Source organism: Falco peregrinus, chromosome 14 (assembly GCF_023634155.1).
Source record: "Falco peregrinus isolate bFalPer1 chromosome 14, bFalPer1.pri, whole genome shotgun sequence".
Classification (NCBI taxonomy): domain Eukaryota; kingdom Metazoa; phylum Chordata; class Aves; order Falconiformes; family Falconidae; genus Falco; species Falco peregrinus.
In genome coordinates, this window is record NC_073734.1 from 20,133,659 (window position 1) to 20,152,657 (window position 18,999).

An 18,999-nucleotide genomic window follows, 5' to 3' on the forward strand; every position below is an offset into this window, starting at 1 on the left:
TGTCACATTAATGTGCCTGTTTAAATCTGAAGTTTCTTTTTATGCTAACACCCCACCCTGCATACAGTCAACTTTTTACTGAAGAATACCTAATCTGGCTACGTTACTGTGGAAATCCATTTGAGTAGTTTCATATATGTAGCTTCTCCAGATGAATGGTGATGCCTATTCTTTGTTTTTTACTCTGTATGTGGTATTTCTACTCTACCTTACTAAAAAACTTAAAATGTTTCTACTATACTTAACTAAAATACTTATAGCATAGCTAGGTCTTTTACCAGATACCAGCCAGACCAAGTGCTGAAATTAACAGTCAGGAAGAAAGTTCCTGTGCTGCAATCTTACTGTTACTTACTGGTTTCAGCGGAGCAGATATAATGACCGCAGGATTTTGGGGTTTGTTCTGTTCACAACTTCTTCTTCTTCTTCTCCCAACTCATTACTGTGGTGTATTGCACCACAGTAAGTGTATTAAGTGGCTTTTCCTAAACAAAAATACGTCTTGCTGTGTTGTTCAATATAATTAATTTATTTTATAGAGACTATTTTACTTAGGTGATTTTATCTTTGTTCTCTAAAGCAGATTGCAGTGCTTTCAAATATTGGCTGAATAGTTTGATTCTTCTGTCATTATCTGTCTAATGGATTTACAAATTAACCTTATGGTTAAATACGCAGTGTCCTGTATAATGGTACTGAGGGGTGGAAAGGATATGCAATATCTTAATAATCCAAGTATTTGAAACTTAAACAGTGAGTGAGAAGGAATTACTTTCTTAGACTGAACATTATTTCTGCAACTGGAACTTGTTATCCTCAGATTCTTGCAGAAACAGGAGTGGAAGATGGGAGAGAGAAACCACAAAGTAAGCCAAACGCTGCTGTTAAACAAGCTTGATTAAGGTGGAGGAGAAAACAAATACATTAACAAAGCAACAGGCTTTATTAGCCATCAAATCAGGCTTCATCACCAATCTGACCAATGGGATCTAATGAAAATCTTCATAATTTTTTTTATTTATAGGACTGTTGCACAGTAGAGACGCTTCAGCATATTTTATATCTTTAATAGAATGGTAACACACTGCTGTTACATTGCATTATGGAACTGCTGTTGAAATACTGATGCTTATGGGAGATCTGTTATATGCCCGCTTTGCTTCTATACCCTGAAAATATTGTTCTAGGCTTGCTTTCAAACTCTAAAAATAAAAGTAGCAAATGTTTATATGAAACAGAAAAAAAGAAATTAATTTATCTAGAATAGTATGTGGCTACTTCTGTCCCTTTGTGATTCACATGCTTTTCTATCAAACGTTGGCCTTCGGTTTTACATGTAAGTGTTGCTTATAGTTTCCCAGCACTTGCAGTTCATGTTAGAGGAAATTTTTGGTGACGCTTCTGGTTTTATTCGCCTGCATGCAGAAGAGAAGATCAAATCGTCAAGTTAAAAGGAAAAAATATGCTGAAGAAGGAGAAGGAAAACAGTCGGAAGAAGAAGCTAAAGTGTCTGTGAAAATCAAAAAGAATTCTGCCCCTTTACCTGCTGAACAGCCTTTACAGTTATTTGTGGTAAGTGAAAACTGGCTTGGTCTGTAGTGGGACCTTTTCATTTCTCTCATGGAGTTCAGTGAATAAAGCTCCTAATTTGGAAGGAATACATTGTTATTACTAAGCCACGGTTCATTTAATGTGACACCTTGCTAAGATCTTGAAAACTGGAAGAAATTGCTTACTACTGTGTTTTCTTTTCTGTTATAAACAGTCATTAGCTGAAGGATGAGGCTAAGGCTAGGTATGTCTCAAATAATGCGCTACGCTCTGTAGGCATATGGAAAACCTGTATGCTGATAAAAAGATGACTTTCAGAAGTATAACATTAAATGACCCTATGGGGGTCTCTGCTTACTGAGATTTTTAAAAAGGATACTCATTCCTTTTTACCCCCCTTCAGGTTTGCACTTCACTATTTAACTTGTGCCAGCTCTGGTACTCAAACTTGCTGTTGAGCCATTCTAGGTAAACGAAGTGGCAGGAAAGAAACAGGAAAAAAAGTGTTCGTGAGAAGTTTGAAGGGTGACAAAGTTGGAAGGAGAAAGATAGTGTGATTGGGAACAAATCAAGACAAGAGGGAAAAGGTGATTTTTTTTATTGCAAGCAACCTTTTAAACATGGACTCTTGATCTCTGGAACCACAGCTTCGCTCTCGGTGGAGCCAAGTAATCCCCTATCAGTGTCACACCTAAGCCCTGCTGGAATACCCGAGCATGACCTTGTCTACCTGACTCCACAGCACGTTTGTTAGCTGTGTTCAGAGTAAATCTGTTGAATTGAGTTCTACATATGTTGGTTTTGCTTTGTTTTGGTTTTGGGGTTTGTTTGTTTGTTTTAACCAATCTGCCAAAGTTCTTATTTCTCCCTATCTGTATAACGAGATTCTGGGTATGTTCACTGTAGTGCATCAACTCAGCGGGGCATTCACAGGGAGTCTGTGTCTGGCAGGCATCAGAGTCACCATTGCTCTGTAAGTGTGTTTTGCAGGTGAGCATTGCATCTGATGCTCTTTGGAAGTGCCAGACTTGCTGTACTTTTGCATGTATTTCGCTCTGAATATAGACCTGCATTTTAAATTTTACTCCCAGACTGTTAAAAAAAGAGTGCTGCTGGTAGAGGTCAAATTTGCCTTTATTGTTGATCTTTTAACCAGCTGCTGGTGTTTGAAGGTTTTAAGCCTGATGAGTTTGGAGAGAGGGTATTTACTACAATTTATAATGATACTGTTTTCTTCTGTGTGGTTTAACCCAAGCTGGGGTTAACCAGGACATCTCGTTTTAAGCCTGATAACTTTGAAGAGAGGGAATTTAGTGTGACTGAAGTCTTTTCCTGCATTTATAGGAAAATCCAAGTGAAGAAGATGCAGCAATTGTAGACAAGATCTTATCCTCCAGGGTAATAAAGAAAGAAGTAAGTGATTGTCATGAATTGAAGTTGCTTATTTGAAAAAAGGGATTTGTATTTATTATTTGATGTTTCCTGTGAATTTCCTTTCCTAGATATCTGCTGGGATGACAGTAGAAACAGAAGAGTTCTTTGTGAAATATAAGAACTAGTAAGTATTAAAAGTTTCATTGGAGGTGTTGACTGAAATGATAAGTACCATAAGCACGTGCTAAAGTTTGATATTGTTTGAAGGTGACTTATAATCAGATTTTGTCATCTTTTTGAAATTTTTCTTTACAGATTTAATCTTAAAATTGCTAAGAATCTACATTATGTTGTTAGTAGTAACTTTAAAATTATCAGTATTGTGAAACCAGCACTGGCCAATAAACTGACAGCTGTTATTGCCAAAAGAACAGAATTTTTAGAGAAGATATATTTTATTAAATTCAGCAGCGGCTACATGTCTGAGGCTAGTTATAATTTCATGAATTTAGATCAGAGCTATTTTGTGAACCTAAATTAGATTTACAGGATCATACATTGAGGAGAGCTTGATGTAGGAGTCAGCTGTACCATTTTAAAAAGAACAAAACTTTTAGCAATGGAAATTATTTTTACATCTGAAGCAGGAAATAAAGAACGAAGAAGAGCTTTTTCCGTATTTTCCTATTTAAAATGTCATACCTATTTTTCTGTCACTACCTGCTTCTTGATGTTGAAAGTGCCAGTACATTTCTAATTTTACATATGTGAGTAATTTCATTAGATTCTTGCTAATAAATGTGGTGGTTTGGGTTGGGTTTTTTTGAGACTCTGGGTTCACATGTTTCTGGAGACCATTTAGCCCTTGTTTTCTGAAAGGGTAAAGTCTGTCTTTTCATCCGAGAATGAGTAATACCCAGCAGCAGCTGCTCTTTTTTTCTACCATATCTTTAGAAAGCATAAAGAGTGATGAAAACATATTAAAAAGGGAGTGTGAGGAAGAAATATGTACTTCTGTCAAACCAGTCTAACTTCAGAAAGGCTCACGTGGGGTGCAGTCAGGTGGTGTAGGTACCGGTGCTCATGCTTCCTCCTTCCTTTGACTTGCTGTGTTCTCTCCCAGTCCAGTCTGATGGCATGTTCCTTTTTGCCATGGGCTCTGACGCTCCTCACTGATCTTTTAATGGGCTCAGCTGTATAGTTCAGCAGTACTTGTCAAGAAATGTTCACCTGAAGTACATGAAAAAGTTAGCTCCGGTGTATATTCGGTACTTCATATCTCTGGGTATTTTCTGATAGAGGTGTCAGATTTTAAACTTGATTAAAACTTCATTTATTTAAGCTTACTTTAAATACACTTGTTTCTCTCGTTAGGACACATAAAGGAAATCAGTGAATCCATAGAGGTCCTAGCCAAAAAATTCTGCCTTAACTAGATGCTGTGAGACGATTTTTTGGAGGAATAAATCTTTGATCTTTATAGTGAATTCTGTCTTAAATGATAAAATGTTCTTTTTGAGTGAAATTCTGGTTTATAAAATATACTGGATTAACTGTATATTAAAAATAGTAAGCTTTTGCTTTCACTAGCACGTTAATGTTAATCTTTGTAAATTTAGCTCTTACCTCCACTGTGAGTGGGCCACAGAACAACAGCTTTTAAAGGATAAAAGAATCCAGCAGAAAATAAAACGATTCAAACTAAGGCAAGCACAAAGAGCTCACTTTTTTGCAGATGTGAGTATGAGATACACAATTAAATAAGCTTTATTTTCCTTGTAAAGTTGTGATTAATAGTTTGCTTTTAAATAGAACAACTGAATGTTGAGAAGTAAGAATGAGCTGTCGGGGGTTGAGGGGTTGATTATGGCAGGGGATTGGTTGTTTAATGTAATTTTAAGAGCGAGTCTTCTGGAGTAGCTGAACTAACCTGACCTGCACGGTTTAAAATTGGGATTGTTTGGGTAACTACTTCAAAGGGGTAAGGAGGGAAAGATGATGTTAGTATCACTAGTTTCACTACTATATGGCTTTCCCAAAACAGCAATTCATCCCTAAATGACTGCATTTTCTATTCTCATGTCAGATCCCTCTTTGGTGCCTGTTGCCAAAAAAAACCCCAAATAAATAATTTTTTAAAAAAGGCTGTGGGGGTTGAGGGATTTTAAGATGTGTGCAAAAGCCTCAGTAGTTTCCAGCTGCCAAATTAATTTTGTTTACGATGACACCAAGTGTCAGCATATACCAGCATTTTTTTGCCTCTTTACTGACTTTATTAATCTTGCATTGCAGATGGAAGAAGAACCTTTTAATCCTGACTATGTTGAAGTAGATCGGGTATTAGAAGTATCTCTTTGTGAAGATAAGGACACTGGTGAGGTAAATAAATCTTAAAGCAAATCAAGAAGATACATCTCCAAGCACTGTTTGGTAATCATCATTTTAGCAGATTTCAGAGTACTGCCTTAATGATTTTAAGCTTCAGCAACATTTTTTTATGGGACATGACGATCTTATTTCCTATGCTAGACATCTATTTTGAAATAGAAATCAGAGTTCAGTGGCTTATATTATGAGTATTAATAGGTCATCATAGAGAAAGCTTAGGTAGTTACTAACCATAAATATGAGGTCTGATAATTGCCTTGTGAGTTCCAACAAGAGACTGATTGCATCTACTGTCCTTACCTCTGACAGTGAGAAGGGGTCACAGCTGAAGGCAGGGCAGTGGTGACTGCCTCTTCCTCTCTAACTCTGTCCCTAGGCTTTAGGCAACCAGTGATTGAGAGGTGTTTTGACAGCCACAAGTGGACCTTTTCCTCTGTATTTATCGAAACTTTTTTTTAACTTGAAGTACCTCTTCTGGAATGCTATTATAGAACAAACCCATGACATTAGAAAATAAAAATAATAATAAATAAATTTAAAAAAAAAAATCAGAAAAGCAAATAAATTGCCAATATGCAAAAAAGAGTCTGAAGCAGGCAGAGAGCTGACAAAGTAGTTGATTAAGGCTGTTGGAATAGCTATGATATTTACTCTGTTTTTCTAGATAACAAAATGAGCAGACTTACCCAGTGAATTCTGCTTTAATCTTCCTAAAGCAGGGTTGAGGGTTAAAATTACTTTTCATTGTATGCAGCAGATTTGTCATAACGCCTTTAGAAGAAGTGTGGTGATGTCATAAGGTTTGCCCCCAGCTTTTTGAAAGATGACATTTTATTTGGTTTGTAAATATTTATTTACTGATTCTACAGTAATCTGCGTTGGTTCCATCTTTTGAGACTTTTCCTAAATTTTTCTATAGGTTGCCTAGCAGACCTGTTGAGGAACTCTCTCAGGGTCTTGGTTGTAGAGTCAGGTAACCTGATTTGGAGAGTGGAGCAAATGTTCTGGGTAGCACCTCTGTAGTTAACCGCTGCAGTTACTTCCACCCTCCCCGCCCTGTTTCCGCAAACATCACAAATGTAGCAATTTATTTTTCCTAAAACTAAGATGTACTTGTGGGCAAGTGGGATTAAAAAGTACTCCAGGGGCCTACCACAAATGGCAGAGTATGAGAAGCCAAGGATAAGTTAGGTAGACAGCAAGAATCTGCACCAAACGTTTTAAAAGATAGGAGAAATGTGCTTTTGTTTCCAGTTCTCATGTGAGCTAGCTGCTCAAATAGTAAGGCATATTAGCAGTCTGTACACTAAATTAAAAGCTGATAACATTCAGAATTTTCTTCTGCAGCCTGTTATTTACTATTTAGTAAAGTGGTGTTCGTTGCCATATGAAGACAGTACGTGGGAGCTGAAAGAAGATGTAGATCAAGCAAAAATAGAAGAATTTGAACAATTGCAAGCTTCCAGGCCTGACTCAAGGAGATTGGTAAAATTATACCTAATTTACTTGTCTGTCTTGGCAAATTGGATTTGATTTTCCCAACTTTAAACTTGTGTTAAACATAAGGCTCATTGGCATTCACTGTAAAGGATCTGTGTGCCTTGTTATCTAGGAATAATGTTTTTTCAGGTAGGCATAGATAAATACTCTCATCTAATTTGTTACTTTAAAAGAAATAATTTATACTTAAGAAAAATATGAAGTGCTTTAACTTTCTGAGTTTCTAACGGAAAGATGAGCAACGCACTGAAACTAGCTATCGCAGAATCTAAACACCATTAAGGCGAGGAGAAAACAGAATAAAGTATAAACATCCTTTTACAGAGAACAGAGTTAGGTCTTGTACTTCAGCACTGAAGGAAATTGGCAAATGAGATCTGTCAAACGGATTCCATAATTACTTCCTGCTTTTATTTTTCTTCTTGTCATAAAGGGCTAACTGAAAGGAAGAAAAACACGTGTAATAAGGAAATGCGTTTTCTCTTTAAATTATCAATCTTCTGTCTCGCAGAGCAGGAGAAAAAAAAATTAGTTCTATTTTAAAGTCCTAAATGTCATTGTCAGAGTAAGACATGTGTCCTGTGTGGTATAATACAACACTTCTTCTAACTTACTTATTTTACATAACTGTTTTAATTTGTAAGCTTTGGTTTTTATTTTAATGGGTTTTCCATCTACAGATCACGGCAGTAGTCACAATTAACACCTTCATATGATATGAAGATCATTTCTCTAGTATTTATTTAAAATCCTGCTATTTTGGCATGTGGGAAAAAGGGCTTTTATACCTCTCTGTTACCGTGTTTGGCTTTGAGAGGAAGAAGATGATTAAAGTGCAGCTGTACAACTGACAGTCATCTTAGCATCAGCAGCAAGTATTTTTTGTTCCAAGCTTCAGCAACTGCAAGAAAGTATTTGCTGACTGCAGCCGTGCGAGCGGGAGCATGGCTGCTCCTGGTGTGGGGGAGTGGACAGATGGTTGCTTTGGGTGAGGGGGGGGAAGCCACAGCTGCTGGGGAGGGACAGCTACTGCTGCTGCTGAAGGACCTGGTGTCAGGTGATGCTGATGTTGGCAATGCAGAGATGTATAATTCAAATCTAAAATTCAGAGTTACCAGATAAGGCCATGTGAGTCTAGAGTGAATGCAGGCTTTTATAAATACTGAGAAATGCAGAGGGGGGACGGGACGCTATGTATAGCTGACCAGAAAAGCTCTTACTAAAAATACTTCAATGTGCGAGTTTGTCCACATTGGGATGCAAAAGCTAACCATAAGAGATGTTTTCTGCTGGAATCCTATCTAGTATCAGCCAAAAACTTCATGATTTCTCTGTTAAGCTGCCTGTTAAGCTCGTGTCTAGCCTGTTTAGTCTCCAGGCTTGGCAAGTGGGGGGTGGTGGGGTGGTGTGCGTGTTGTTTGGTTGGTTTGGTTTTTTGTGATAGGTAGCCTTTCAGCTTTCCTTTAGCTTGCTAGGGACATTAAGATTATATGCCTTGATACTGTTACAGTGTGTTTTGTCATGTCCTTTGTATCATGATCCTGCACTTGCTGATACTGTCTTTCATCTGATCCCTTGGTGAAATTGATTCAGGGAACTAAACCGCTCACAAGTCTTACTTCTTTGTAGTCTTGCCGCATGCTTCTTGAATTGGCTGTAAGATCAAGTGATCAGCAGTGACCAGGTTCTGCAAGTGCTGAAGGGAAAGGGCAAGATCACAGTAATTCAGTGCAGATTACCCAAATGGCTTCAGGAGGATAGCATCAGCATCCAGATATACTTAAGACTCTGGGGATTTTAGTAGTCCCAGTACGTGGTTTAGTCTGGTTGTAGGACAGCTTTCCTAGAGCTTTCAAAGTGAAACTTTTTATATTCTTGAACTTTCTTGTATAAATGAATTAGTGTTTAAAATCACCAGTGCTAAACTATTTGTATTCTTAGTTTTACAAATCATTTAATTGTTATTATAATAGTCTTAAATTAATTTTAAAAATATAAATAAATATACAAATAAATTAAAAAATCAAGTTTCCACAGACTAGTAATTAGTAAGTAATGTTAACAGTGATACCTTCCCAGTTTTAAGGTTGAATATTTACATTCTAAATCTAAATTGTTACACTCGGGAAATAGTGGGTTAAAAGGTTTCAGAAAAACAAGACATGTACCAACTTGCACATGTATTAATTTTTCCCTCAAAGGACCGACCACCTCCAAACTCCTGGAAGAAGATAGAACAGTCCAGGGAATATAAAAATGGCAATCAGCTCAGGGAATATCAACTGGAAGGACTTAACTGGCTCCTGTTCAACTGGTACAATAGGTATATGCATGGAATGTTTTCTAATGAAAATTTTAAACCATATGGAGTGAATCACTGTTACTGGGAATGAATACTATTTAAACTAAATTTATCTTACCTTCTGTGCTTATAGCTAAAAGGGTGTAACTGGAAAAACCAAATTTCTCTGGGTATACAAGTAGTATGTTTTTATCCACAAGAATAACAAAAACCAAATCTTAAAAGGACAAAACTAACCTTGCTGAAAAGAAATATTCAATAGCTATGAGGAAATTAAAACAAAAAAGCAATTTCCACTAAAGTGCAAGCTTTTAGAATTTTTGGAACAACTGGGAAACACCTTGAGTCTTTGAAAATGATTTCTAGCATTAGTATGTATTTCAAATAAAGTTACCTCTCTTCAAAAACAAGGCTAGTAAATAATTCTGTTTTCTACATTCTAAGCTGAAGTTAACTTACGTTCATCAGTGCTATGGCGAATTAACAGGAATGTGATGATCCTAAAGATATTTTTACCAGAATGATCTATTTGCTGTATCTGAATTGGATTTCTATTCATGAATCTTCCTGCTTTCTTTACTTCCAAAATACCAGTTGCCTGTCCTTAATAGAGGTTACATCAGTGAGCATATGATTTTCACATACAGTTTCACGATCTGCAAAAATACTGTTTGCATTCTCAGTCAAGCACTGTGTAGCTGTGTGACCGCCTGTGCAAACAGAGCCAAAGGGCTGGAATGTATGGCTAAGGGAGAGCGCCCAGCGGTACTCCATGTAGTGATTTGGTTATATGCGTCTGTTTCAGTTTTGGAAATGAGGGGAAACTGGTCAGCGGTGCTGTAATGCACTCCTTTTACATGAGTGTAGCTGGGGTACTTTGTGACTTTTAAGGAATCTTCATTAACTTCTAGCAGTTTTGTCAAGGTGAGCGTTACATGTAGGAAATCTGATGAATTCCTTTAATTAGGGCAGATGTAGCTCCAAAAGAATATTTCTGGAATATTTTCCTCATGGAACATGTAATTCTCAGGTTTAGCCAGTGCAAACCGTGATTGAAAGCTTGTGGTTTTGTGTACTGAGTACATTGTTTCACCATAACCAAGGAGCTTTTGCAAGCATCTTTTACAGGGCCTTAATTTTGACTATTGTTTTCTGTGAGTGTATTTGAGGTTCATTTTTATAAATTGTGCGTTTGAGTAACAGCTTTAGCGTCTGTACTTTTTTGATGCTGATAAAGAACTGTATTTTACTTTCAGACGAAATTGCATTTTAGCGGATGAAATGGGTCTTGGCAAAACCATTCAGTCAATTACATTTCTCTATGAAATCCTCCTGGCTGGTATAAGAGGGCCTTTTCTGATCATAGCTCCGCTTTCCACTATAACAAACTGGGAAAGAGAATTTCGCACGTGGACTGACCTCAATGTTGTTGTGTATCATGGAAGTATGATCAGCCGGCAGATGATTCAGCAGTATGAAATGTACTTCAGGGACTCCCAGGTAGTGTAATGTCACTTGATTGTAATAACTTACCCGAAACCTGTTTCAGGTAGTAGTAATGAAAAGTATACTTTCCGTTATCTGTATGTATGTCTGAATGAAAATCATTTTACATCCTGTGATGTGCGTTTTTAGGCTTTGTACATATTAAGAGTCTTTAACATATGCTTACTGAGTAGATTTTATGAAAGTGGTTGCGGCAAGCTCTGTGTTGTTTCGGTATGCTGAGTAATTTTGTAGTTGAATAGCAGTGACGCTGATACTCATGCGGAGATTAAAGTGTACACAGATGGTTGCTGTTGGGTCCTGAATTTGAAGAGCAGTGAGAACAAAAGTACAGCCGATTAAGCTTTATGTTACCTTTATGTAGCTGTCGATTTCCTTCTCTTCGTGTAAACTAGCTTTGTCCGTGTACAGTGCTTTTCTGTCTGAATACTTCACATTAAATTACTTGAAAAAACCTTGAGCGCTGCCTTTTTTTAAAATGAGTTTTTTGCCTTTTCTATATGCTCCGCAACAACAAAGTATTTCTAGACTGTCATGGTACTTCTACAAAATCATTAAGGCGAAAAACTTCTTTTTTAAGTAGTGCTAAATATTAAAATGATATCTTGTTTCTCTAGTCAGTTACTGTATACTGCCTTAGTGAAGGCCTTACGCGTTCTCTCTGTCAGACCAGCGGAGTAGAGTAAGCTGTACAAAAAGGGTTCACTTCATTCTCAGGTGATATTTTTACTGCGTTACTGTACAAGTGCTAAATGTTCCCATCGTATGTTTGGATTGATCGACTGTAGGGTTTTTCCTGTCAGTCTTTCAGATTTTCCCAGAGTTAAAAATGTGATGCAATCTACATGTACCTTTTGAAATAGTTTTATTAGATAGTTATATCTGTAATTTAGAAGAGGTTAAAATTTCACTGTTGGCTAGACAGTGTTGGATTTGTGGCTATGGGTAGTTACTCACTAGTATTAGTTACGAAGTTATAGAGATACAATAAATTGTTTTGTCATCCCAACACATTTGTAATGTAAAATCTGACGTCTGGCTCTGGATAAAATATCAGCAACAATATCTTTTAATAGAGTAGATTCAAGGTAATGTAACAGATCTTTTTGTGTTGATTAATCTCTAGGGACGTATTGTTCGAGGTACCTACAGATTCCAAGCCATTATCACAACCTTTGAAATGATTCTTGGTGGGTGTCCAGAGTTAAATGCAATTGAATGGCGGTGCGTTATTATTGATGAAGCTCACAGACTGAAGAACAAAAATTGCAAACTCTTGGAAGGACTAAAATTAATGAACCTTGTGAGTAACTATATTTCACTTTGTGTTGGATTCTAGTTAAGTACCATATGGTAATAAATTACAAATTTGTTTTACCTGCCAAAAAAGACCTCTCGAGCATTCTTTCTCAGGAGGTATCTATTCCTAATAGTCTCTTCAATTTTATGTATAGCTGGTATGTTGTTGATTAAATAAAACATGGCAAGTTCCAGCTACAAGCAGAATCTATTTTTGGTGATACTAGTCTATAGTTTAGTTTGATTGTGATGACGATTTCATTTAAAATTTGATTTATTACACCAGAATAGTTTTTGTGCACTAATTAATCTTTAAAAATCTGGAAAGTTTTTTAAACAAATTATTTTACAATAAAAGCAAGCAAGTAGCAGAATTTAAAACAGAGTTATTGTCTAGTCCCATAGTTAAGCTTTCATTTGATAGAGTGCAAGCTTTTAAAAAGTGGATACTACCGTGGATATTGATGCTTTTGGTGCATTAATACAAAATGCACCATGACTAGTTTTGCATTATTTTTTTGATTTCTTTATTATTTTGATACACTTGTTGCTACGTGTTCTCTGAAATTGTCTTACTTGCTTTCTGATGCATGGCTACTGTATATTTTCCACACTATAGAGAGGATGTGTGAATTCACACGTGTGGATATTACAGTCATTGTTGAAGTGTTCAGTCACTTCCTCATTACAGATACAGGAAGACCAGAATTTAAAGACAAGCTAGCAGAAGATACTTACTGTTGTTCTTTTATAAGTCTGTTCATCCGTATTACATGTGTGCTTAGTGACACACAGAACTGGTACTTTCAGGTTATGATGCTCAGACCTAACACAGATTTTTGCGGATGTGTGCACATAGGTCGTGTGAGTTTTGTTTCCTTTTACAGGAGCATAAAGTGCTGTTAACAGGTACCCCCGCTGCAGAACACAGTAGAAGAATTATTTAGCCTCCTTCATTTTCTTGAACCGTTGCGTTTTCCTGCTGAATCTACATTCATGCAAGAATTTGGAGACCTTAAAACAGAGGAACAGGTATTGCATGCTAAGTTCCCTTTGAGCTTCAGTGTGTAAGAGTAACTTCCTTGAAGGAAAACCTTGTTTTGGATAGTAACAGTTAATCAATCCCCCCACCCTCCTCTTCACACCCCACATAGCCCCTGTGAGTTCTTTAGTCATGCAGTTTCTCTAAACTGTACAGGCAGTAGAAGTCTTTTAAATATGATACTTTATGTTAAAGAATAATTTTAACTTTTTTGGGGTTGGCTTTGTAAATTTGGCAGGTAGACAGTGAGAATAATAAAAAGTGGCATTTACTGGCTTTGTAAACACAAGTCTTAGTAAAAAAGCTCCTTTTTTGTTGTTGTTTTGGAGTACGTGAAAAAATTCTTCAGTAATTTGGGGTTAAAAATAAGGCTGTATCCCACCTGGAAAACATTTTATGTAATTATAGGAAAAAAAATCATGAGTGATCCAGCGTTCAAAAATTTTTAAATGAACTACGCTATTAATTTTTCATGTTGCAACAAACTGTTGTGTTTCATTTAGGTTCAGAAACTACAAGCTATCCTGAAACCCATGATGCTCAGACGATTAAAGGAAGATGTAGAAAAAAAGCTGGCTCCTAAGGAGGAAACTATAATTGAAGTAGAACTAACTAATATTCAGAAGAAATATTATCGAGCAATTTTGGAGAAAAATTTTGCTTTCTTATCCAAAGGAGCAGGGCAAGCAAATGTACCCAATCTGGTTAACACTATGATGGAACTCAGGAAGTGTTGTAATCACCCTTATCTCATCAAAGGTAAATAACTTATAAAGACTGATTCTTGTACTACTTTTTAACTACTTCTGTACTTTTATTTAAAATATGTAACCTTTCATCAGACTTTCCAGGGATCAGATTAGGTGGAAGCATTTTTTGGATAGATGTAAGGCAGAGTTGTGAGGCAGTTGCATATTTGCGGCCTGAAGCATGAAATCGTTGTTTTGTAGGATTTCACAGGATGTTCAGAAGCAATTACCTCATGGAAACATTAGATCTCTTTAAAAGCAGTATGAAAAACTTCTAGAGCTAACTTTTTAAATGAATGCTTTTTGCAAGTGATATGGTCTGTGTCATTCTTCGTTGCTTTTCTCACTTAGCTATAACTAACTTGGATGTTTTTTCCTGCTTGCAAGAAAATACCCTTTAAGCTCGTAAAGTTTTTGCAATGATTTCAGTTGTAGTGGGACTTTCAGAAAAGGCTTTCAAAACACTGTTTTTAAGACTGTACAACCCATTTAAAGTAACAGACACAAAAGGACTCAAGAGTTTCTTAGTTGTTTTTGTTGAACAACACTTGAGAAATAGTATTTTTGGGGTTTCAATTCTGGGGGTGGGGGCGGGGGTTCTGCTCATTCTAGGTGTTTTTTTCTGTGGTGTTCTGCTAAAAAACTTGTTTTCAGAGATCATAGAAAGAAGTGTTCTTGCTAGACTTTAAATCCATCCAGCATTCAGTTCTGTCTCCAGCAGTGGTTAATGGGGGATATTTAGTGTCTAGGCACTGGTTTTAGTAACTTAGTCTTGTATGTGTATGGAGGTGTTTCGTAGATAGACCTATAGGTACAGAAATACATTCTTTGCCAGGTGCTGAAGAGAAGATCCTTGGAGAGTTTAAAGAAACTTACAGCCCAAGTGCGCCTGACTTCCATCTGCAAGCAATGATCCAGTCTGCTGGTAAATTGGTTCTTATTGATAAACTTCTTCCAAAAATGAAAGCAGGAGGCCACAAGGTCCTTATCTTCTCTCAAATGGTGCGCTGCCTTGATATTTTGGAGGATTACCTTATACATAAAAGGTAAGATACTGCATATTCTGCCTCCGATAGTACATGGTTCTCAGTAGGCATATCTTTGAATGTTATTGCAGGATTAATGATTACAACATACCAAAGAGAGGATTTACTTTTTTTTTCCGCTAATCACTGTGTGACTTGCTGTGTTGTGTGATAGCTTATCATTTATTCACCAACAAATGAAAAACTTCAGAGAGCAACTAAAGAGAGGTGGTTGAGTAAACCACATGCCTTGAGTTTGATGCTTCTTCTATTGCATTCTTGTATGTACGTACTTTTTATACTTGCCTGTCAGAAACCAAGTAACTTCAATCTTGGCATTGCTGATCAAAACTCTGGGAAGCATAGAACATGTTCTTTATTTACATCTGTTCAACTCAGAGCAGACAGGGGAAATGCAGCTCCTTAATCCGAGCAGAATATAAATACAAAGTGGTAAACGACTGGAGGTTTGTTTTTTGGTAATGTAAAAATAAAAAGGTGCTTCCTATCTTTCCTGAATTATTACTGCTTTGAATTTTGCAGCAGAACTGAACTGCCAGCCATAAAGCAGCTCCTTAGATTGGCTCTTGCTGTCACACGTAATATTACCCTTTGATTATACTGTTGACTCCACGGAAATGGAGAGCTTATTTAAGCACGTGAATAAATACTGTGTGTAAAGCCGTAGCCCATAAAAATCTAACCTTAAACTTGGTTACAATCAGTAGTTTTTCAACCTGAAAAACTATAAAAAAGCATGGTTCCGGTGGTTTTAGTACTTGATTTATTGGAATGTACGTACTGTATATCTAGCAGTGAACTACATAGCAATACGGAGTTAACATGTAAAAACAATAGTAAAAATGTCAAGCCTTCCTGCAATAGATAATGAAATATATATTGAAAATTGTTAGTAGGGCATAATACCTCTTTCTGTGATAATTTTATATGACTTCCGTGTTTCGATGTGCTTTGTTTCGTAAAGCTATCAATTTGAACCAAGAGCTCAACAGTTTATATGTTTTGTTTTAATAGACTAATTTTAACTTTGTAGTAGGACTTGATAATCCAGTATGGCATGTACTCCTTATTCTATAATGTTGTACGACACGTAGACCACTGCATCATATCTACAGGTGGAATTTTCTGAAATCTATAGAAGCTGAAATTTGGTCTATGCTACTGTTTGATTAGAAATGTTAGAGTGCACACGTGATTAGACTTAGGAGAATTCATGGCTGTAGGAGATGGCTGCCTGCCAAAATGCCTGTGGTCCTGTGGATTGTCTGCTGTGACATTTTATTGCTGATTAGAAGAAAAACTGTTGTGAGGCTTTTTGGCTAGTAGGTACACGTTCAGCATCTTACTCCATTTACAATGTACAAAAGTATCTGTTCCCTTTTTAAGCATTTCACCTGAAGTCAGAAGTTTCATAGGCGTCTTTGTAGTTGTCAAAGGTAACTGAAATGACAGTTTTACTTCAGGCTTTTAAATTTGCTGGTTTCAGTTAAGGAAGCCCTGTATTCATTGATGCCTTGATAGACTGTTAGAGGTGCTGTCATGTAATTTTTGTTCCATTTCTCTTAATCTTGACAGAATCAATATGCAGTTTGTCCAGTGACAGCTCACCAAGTACTGCTTTCTGCTGGTTACTTGATTACCCCTGAACACATTCAGACAATTTGGTATATAACACAGAAGTACACTGTCCTGCTTCTGTGACCTTTAGGCAGCGATCCAAGCGCGATGGCATGTGACTTTAAGGTTGTGGCATGTCTTAATGCAACTAAGTGTCAGGGTCATACATGTTTTCCTGATACGTTTAATCAGGTGCTTGCTTTAGTGGACCAAGTTCAGAAGCACTTGTCTTAAAATGCTGGTGTTGGGACTTCTTGATGCGTATTAATGCTACAGATGTGCAAGTTCTGTCATGATTCCTCGTTATGTTATCCACTGAGAATCAAAGCTAGCTTGTATCGCTTTTATTCACTGTAAAGAATAAACATGCAAGCAGAGCTGTTCTAATCCCCCTTTAAATTACAAAAAAAAAGAAACAAAGAATTATTTATGTGTGTTTATCTGTGACAATTTCCAGATACTTATATGAACGAATTGATGGGCGAGTACGAGGGAATCTCAGACAAGCTGCAATAGACCGGTTCAGCAAACCAGATTCCGATCGCTTTGTCTTCCTTCTGTGCACCAGAGCTGGTGGTTTGGGCATTAATTTGACTGCAGCAGATACATGCATAATTTTTGATTCTGACTGGAATCCTCAAAATGATCTGCAGGTAAGTTCCTTTGAGCTTAATAGTGGGGCCTAAGAAGGAAAACCTGGTTGATATAAATTTGGTCACTGTGAATATTGTCTGTGCTCTGAACATGCATGGTTTTAAAAGGTTCAGGTTTTCTTAAGGCGGCTATGTAATGGTTTTTGATGAATACCTTCTGCTTGGATAGGAGAGGTCATCTGGGTTTGGTTGGGTTCTAACTTTCTCTTTCACATTTGTTACATTATAAAAGCACAACACAGGAAAACTAAGTCAGTGAGTTGATAAAACCCTGAAGATTTTGAAGGCGCTATGAAAGTAGGGGTTAGATTTTGCATATAGTGACTAACAGTTTATCGAAATAGAGCTGTTTAGCTAAAACGTAAGATTATAGAAAAGGATTAATATGTATTAAGAAACGGTGATTTAATCAAATGTAGGAATTTGTCCTAGTCACAACTACTTCACCATTTGTGTCTGGAGAGCAGATAACTTACAAGCTAGCATGTGTTTGTATTGAGTGTTGCTGCAAGAGAAATACCATTTAGTAGCGTTCAGCACAGGTCATTCATCTGTACGTGACTTACTATACTGTTTTTAGAAAACTGTTCGCAATGTGGAATGCCTGATAGCTTCTGTTGACTTAAATATGACTTGACTTCCTTTTGAATTCATATGGTGGTTTTTCAGATTGCGCTACCGCAGAAATACTTTCTTGAAAGAATAGTATCTCTCTCCTAGATAAGTCGAAGTTCTTATTGCCATTCTCCCTTTCTCCAAAAGGCTCAAGCCCGTTGTCACAGGATTGGTCAGAACAAGGCAGTGAAGGTTTACAGGCTGATAACGCGAAACTCCTACGAGAGAGAGATGTTTGACAGAGCAAGTCTGAAACTGGGACTGGATAAGGCTGTCTTACAGAGTATGAGTGGAAGAGAAAACAGTGTCGGTGGCGTATGTAAACTTATTTCTTGAAATATCTTTCCTTTTCCTCTTGTAATTGTGTGGGAACTATTTTAAATTACAGAAGCTGCCATTTTTCTGTTGTTTGCATCTCTTACGTTTTACGTGTGGACTAACAATATAGTTGACATAATTTTAAATGTAGTCAGTTGCTCTGATAAATCTTTCACTGTTTCTTGCCTGTTTAAGGTCCAAGATAGTTAATGTCAAAGTTAAAACAATGAGTAAAGTTTACCTTTGTTTCCTTGTATCTTCTCATATTAATATCATGTGTTACTTTAATATAAGGTGAGATTTATGTCTGTTATTAACAGGTAAATTTTTTAAGCTATGTTCATCGTAGTGTTGAGAACAGCCAAAAAAAAAAAAAAAAAAGACCCATACTTGTAAAAATGTTTACTGTAACCATGTAACAAATTACTTTGACAGTCAACTAGACTTTTCTCTTAGCTTTTAATAATCTAGATTTTAAGCTTATTAATTATAAAGCACAGGTTGCAGAAACATTGGAAAGGGAAAGAGAAACAGAAAAGACTTTGGCGGATTTATTTTCTTATATGTCTGAAACCTATTTTATTGTCTCAGATCCAGCAACTCTCCAAAAAAGAAATAGAAGACTTGCTTCGAAGAGGTGCATATGGTGCAATTATGGATGAAGAAGATGAAGGCTCTAAATTCTGTGAGGAAGACATTGACCAAATTTTGCAGCGTCGTACTAAAACTATCACAATTGAATCCGAAGGAAGGGGCTCCACATTTGCCAAGGTGCAGAAGCAGCAAGTTGTTCTTTGACAGTATAGAGCTGTGAATGTAATTGAATGTTGTAAAGCTTATGCATTTTTAGTTTTGTTTTTTTTTTTTTAAAGTTATGTTTACTTTTGTTTAATGTGTATGTATGTTAAGTACATTTTGAGGTTCTTAAATCTGTTTATATTAACATGCACATAGCAAAATCAGATTTGCATGTACAGATTGTGTAAAAGCCAGATGCAAAGAGCATGCTTGAGGAAAGATGAGTGATAGGTGTGTGCTG

At 36.7% G+C, this 18,999-nt stretch overlaps 1 protein-coding gene across 1 annotated transcript in view; it reads left to right on the plus strand.

The window, feature by feature from the left end:
• The window catches only part of CHD9 (chromodomain helicase DNA binding protein 9), a 99,699-nt gene that overhangs the window by 55,748 nt on the left and 24,952 nt on the right, over positions 1–18,999 (plus strand). The window contains 16 exon segments of the mRNA XM_055818474.1: positions 1,426–1,572; positions 2,896–2,964; positions 3,054–3,109; positions 4,545–4,662; positions 5,218–5,304; positions 6,661–6,798; positions 9,015–9,136; positions 10,372–10,615; positions 11,748–11,924; positions 12,808–12,834; positions 12,836–12,952; positions 13,466–13,721; positions 14,547–14,757; positions 16,832–17,027; positions 17,790–17,957; positions 18,552–18,731. Of these exon segments, the coding sequence (XP_055674449.1) occupies positions 1,426–1,572; positions 2,896–2,964; positions 3,054–3,109; positions 4,545–4,662; positions 5,218–5,304; positions 6,661–6,798; positions 9,015–9,136; positions 10,372–10,615; positions 11,748–11,924; positions 12,808–12,834; positions 12,836–12,952; positions 13,466–13,721; positions 14,547–14,757; positions 16,832–17,027; positions 17,790–17,957; positions 18,552–18,731 (2,313 nt within the window).